This window comes from Lepisma saccharinum, chromosome 2 (genome assembly GCF_977018435.1).
Source record: "Lepisma saccharinum chromosome 2, izLepSacc3.1, whole genome shotgun sequence".
Taxonomy (NCBI): domain Eukaryota; kingdom Metazoa; phylum Arthropoda; class Insecta; order Zygentoma; family Lepismatidae; genus Lepisma; species Lepisma saccharinum.
Genome location: NC_139230.1, coordinates 119,470,705 through 119,471,646, shown reverse-complemented (window position 1 = coordinate 119,471,646; position 942 = coordinate 119,470,705). Strand labels below are relative to the sequence as shown.

The 942-nt window shown below is 48.7% G+C and overlaps 1 protein-coding gene across 1 annotated transcript; it reads left to right on the top strand.

Moving 5' to 3' along the window:
• The first annotated feature begins 212 nt into the window (after positions 1–212).
• Positions 213–605, top strand: LOC145983608 (uncharacterized). Its single transcript, XM_083116671.1, has one exon. It carries the CDS (start codon positions 213–215, stop codon positions 603–605), a length of 393 nt encoding a protein of 130 aa, XP_082972797.1.
• Positions 606–942: the final 337 nt, after the last annotated feature.

The window sequence follows — 942 nt, the reverse complement described above, 5'->3', positions numbered from 1 at the left end:
ACAGTTTGGTGGTCGACAGTGGCGGCGATTGGGTCCCAAAACCGAGCAAGGTGCCAAAACTAGGGGGCAAAGACAGTATACTTTCCTTTGTAGATAACATTTACCATATTGCGGGGGCAAAAGTGGCGAAAACTGGGGGACAACTGCCCCCCTCGCCTCCCCTATTCACCTCCACTGGTGGTCGACGCCCGCCGTCTAAACGATGCATACAAATGCTAGTGAAGAAGCTGGAAACCCGTGGAACAGTGTTGGATCAGCACGGCGGGGGCCGCCCAAAATTGTCGGAAGAAACAGTGGCAGACGTAGGAAACAGCTTGTTGGCCTCTCCCACAAAATCTCTTCGACGTTTATCGCAAGAAAGTGGACTATCCCGAATCACGTGTCAAAGAACTGCGAAGAAGGCCGAACTTTATGCCTACCGGTGTACAGTTGATCATGAACTTAAAGAGACTGACTACGATAAACGAATGACATTTTGCCGTTGGTTTCAGCAATTTATTGCTGAGAGGCCAGGAATATTGGAGTACACGTGGTTCAGTGATGAGGTGTGGTTCCACCTATCCGTTTATGTGAACTTCCAAAACACACGCGTCTGGGGGTACTGAAAACCCGCATGCACTATTCGAGGAACCCTTTCATCTACAAAAGGTAGGCGTGTTCTGTGCATTATCACAGCGCTCATAATCGGCCATATTTATTTCGACTCGATCGAACTTTTTCGAGAGTTCGTGAATCAGTTGGATGATCAGGAATTGACACTCGGTTGGTACCAACAAGATGGAGCAACATGCCACACTTCTCGAGTGAGCATGGCTGAGGTGGAATCCTTTTTCCCTGACAGAATCGTTTCAATAGGATTATGGCCTCCCAGGTCACCGGATTTGGGTCCACCAGGCTTTTACCTGATAAGTCACCTGAAAGGCAAGGTCAATCGAGACAAAC

What these genes read in the sequence shown, in the direction of transcription:
- LOC145983608 (XM_083116671.1), top strand. Translation starts at nt 213, where the DNA reads ATGCTAGTGAAGAAGCTGGAAACCCGTGGAACAGTGTTGGATCAGCAC.